The 2166-nt window shown below is 48.4% G+C and overlaps 2 protein-coding genes across 2 annotated transcripts; one reads left to right on the forward strand and one right to left on the reverse strand.

The window, feature by feature from the left end:
* Positions 1-527: 527 nt before the first annotated feature.
* Pmar_PMAR020933 (hypothetical protein) lies at positions 528-856 on the reverse strand (the record flags this gene model as incomplete). The annotated part of the gene is made up of 1 exon (XM_002780314.1): positions 528-856. A coding segment is annotated over one exon (329 nt), but the record flags the coding sequence as incomplete, so codon positions are not given.
* Positions 857-1804: 948 nt separating this feature from the next.
* Positions 1805-2146, forward strand: Pmar_PMAR020934 (hypothetical protein; the record flags this gene model as incomplete). The annotated part of the gene is made up of 1 exon (XM_002780315.1): positions 1805-2146. A coding segment is annotated over one exon (342 nt), but the record flags the coding sequence as incomplete, so codon positions are not given.
* Between the last annotated feature and the right edge of the window lie 20 nt (positions 2147-2166).

The raw sequence follows: 2166 nt of genomic DNA on the forward strand, positions 1-2166 counted from the left end.
TGATCTGACTCAGATCATCTGAGCAACAATAACTATGCCAACGCCTATCACTAATCGGGATGCCTCCTCTAGGAGGCCCCATCTTAATTCTTACTATATACGCACCTTGTTCCTCATCCCACCTTAACTAGGAAAATTATGTGTCGTTTTATGAGAGTGAAACATGGAGGGATACCATTATGAACGATTCTCTTTCTGTTGATGTATAGCATTAGATCAGGAGCGGAGTTATAAATATACTCCCCCAGTAAAAGTTGGTATTTTGAGGCGCAATTTTAACACGTGTATGCTGAGAATATGTGGACAGAACTTTTTACCGGTCTTTGACTTCTCACTAACTACGAAGAGTAAGGCTCTGAAACTTGGAGGTCATATCAGGTAAAGCATAAGTACATGCCTCCCTGAGCCGCAAGATGATACTCGTTGTGGTGGCTGTACACGAGTCGAAAACCCGGGTATGCTAAGAATATGTGGAGGGGTGTATTGGATTGGCATAGCCGCCCCTCCCAGGGAGGATTTGATCTCACTGAGGATATCTTTGGATTGGCATAGCCGCCCCTCGGGAGGATCTGATCTTATTGAGGATATCTTGGATTGGCATAGCCGCCCCTCGGGAGGATTTGATCTTGCTGAGGATATCTTGGATTGGCATAGCCGCCCCTCGGGAGGATTTGATCTTGCTGAGGATCTCTTGGATTGGCATAGCCGCCCCTCGGGAGGGTTTGATCTTGCTGAGGATATCTTGGATTGGCATAGCCGCCCCTCGGGAGGATTTGATCTTGCTGAGGATCTCTTGGATTGGCATAGCCGCCCCTCGGGAGGGTTTGATCTTGCTGAGGATATCTTGGATTGGCATAGCCGCCCCGCCCGGTTAAGTTTATCTCACTGGGAGCGGAATTAGCCTTGGAAATGTGTACATAAACACTCGGATATATTCGAGTTGTTTCATATCGGCAAGTAACGCGCTCCCAATCATTTGTATATCGAGTTGGCAACCGCTCTAACACAAGTCACGATGACTGTCAACTTGAGTGAAGCTCGGACGATCACTGGTTCACAGAAAACGCCCCTGGGTCGAGCAAGTGTTCTTAGAGATACACGTGAATCCATGTGCGCAAGCCATACGAGAGGCAGCGGCGCACAGGAATGTAGAATGTGCAACAATGTTGAGAATGAAGCGGTCTAGTTAATAATATCACGATCACGACGATAGGAGTAAATATGGATCCAGCCTCGCAGGAGTATATGGTTGGATTGATTGCACATTTATTACATAGGAAGCACATTGGGATCGCCGATATTGCGAGAACGACCGCATATCATGCTACCGCTGTCCCGAGTCCACAGCGACCAAAGTACGAGGAAATCCATGAATAAAGTCAATGCTAGAGTCCACTTGATGAGGAGGCCTTCAGAGTGGAGAGTGATACAGTCAAGCCACACAATGCCACCGGCGTATCCCAATACACGTCCGAGAGGATAGGTCGGTAGTGGTTGAGCATCCAATCCCATGCTTGGCACGTGGCATGCGCTGCGTGTATATTCCATGACCCACTGTGCGACACGCATAAGTTCGCACAAGCTTCAAGTTGGATATCAGATTCATGTGATTGAAAACATCGTAATTCGTGGGATGAGTAATTGATTCTCAGGAGTCCCATTCGATAGATCAATGTTCCAACGCTCCGCATTCTTATCGACGCTGCTCGCATATGTCATAACCTGTGGTGAAGGTGCTTCCGACCGCACACTGCTTAAGATATCTTATCGTGGAGCCCCACTCGACATTCGTCTCGTGCCAACTATGATATCACAGGCCGCTGCAGTCTCTGGTGAAGGAGCAAGCTTCCTCAGCCAAGACGACCGTGAGTGCGAAAGATGCTTTGCGCTGGATGGCATGATCTACGACTTGAAAGCTGTAGGTGTCCAAATTGTAGAGTCTACATGCTCCGTTGGTTACGAGCAAATTCTGAACTATTTGAGGAAGGCTCGAGCCATGATAGGCATCCAATTTTACTGCGAGCCCGACTCTGTGGTCACCATTAACCCGATCAACGGGCCGATTGAGGCATCAGAAACTTGTACTGGCGGCAATCCCGTTCTTGGCACCAACGACCCCGGTTCTTCTTGCCAGCGTAACCTCGAGGTCATCAACATCGGACAAGC

The sequence above is a fragment of the Perkinsus marinus genome (assembly GCF_000006405.1).
Source record: "Perkinsus marinus ATCC 50983 genomic scaffold scf_1104296944412, whole genome shotgun sequence".
Lineage (NCBI taxonomy): Eukaryota > Perkinsozoa > Perkinsida > Perkinsidae > Perkinsus > Perkinsus marinus.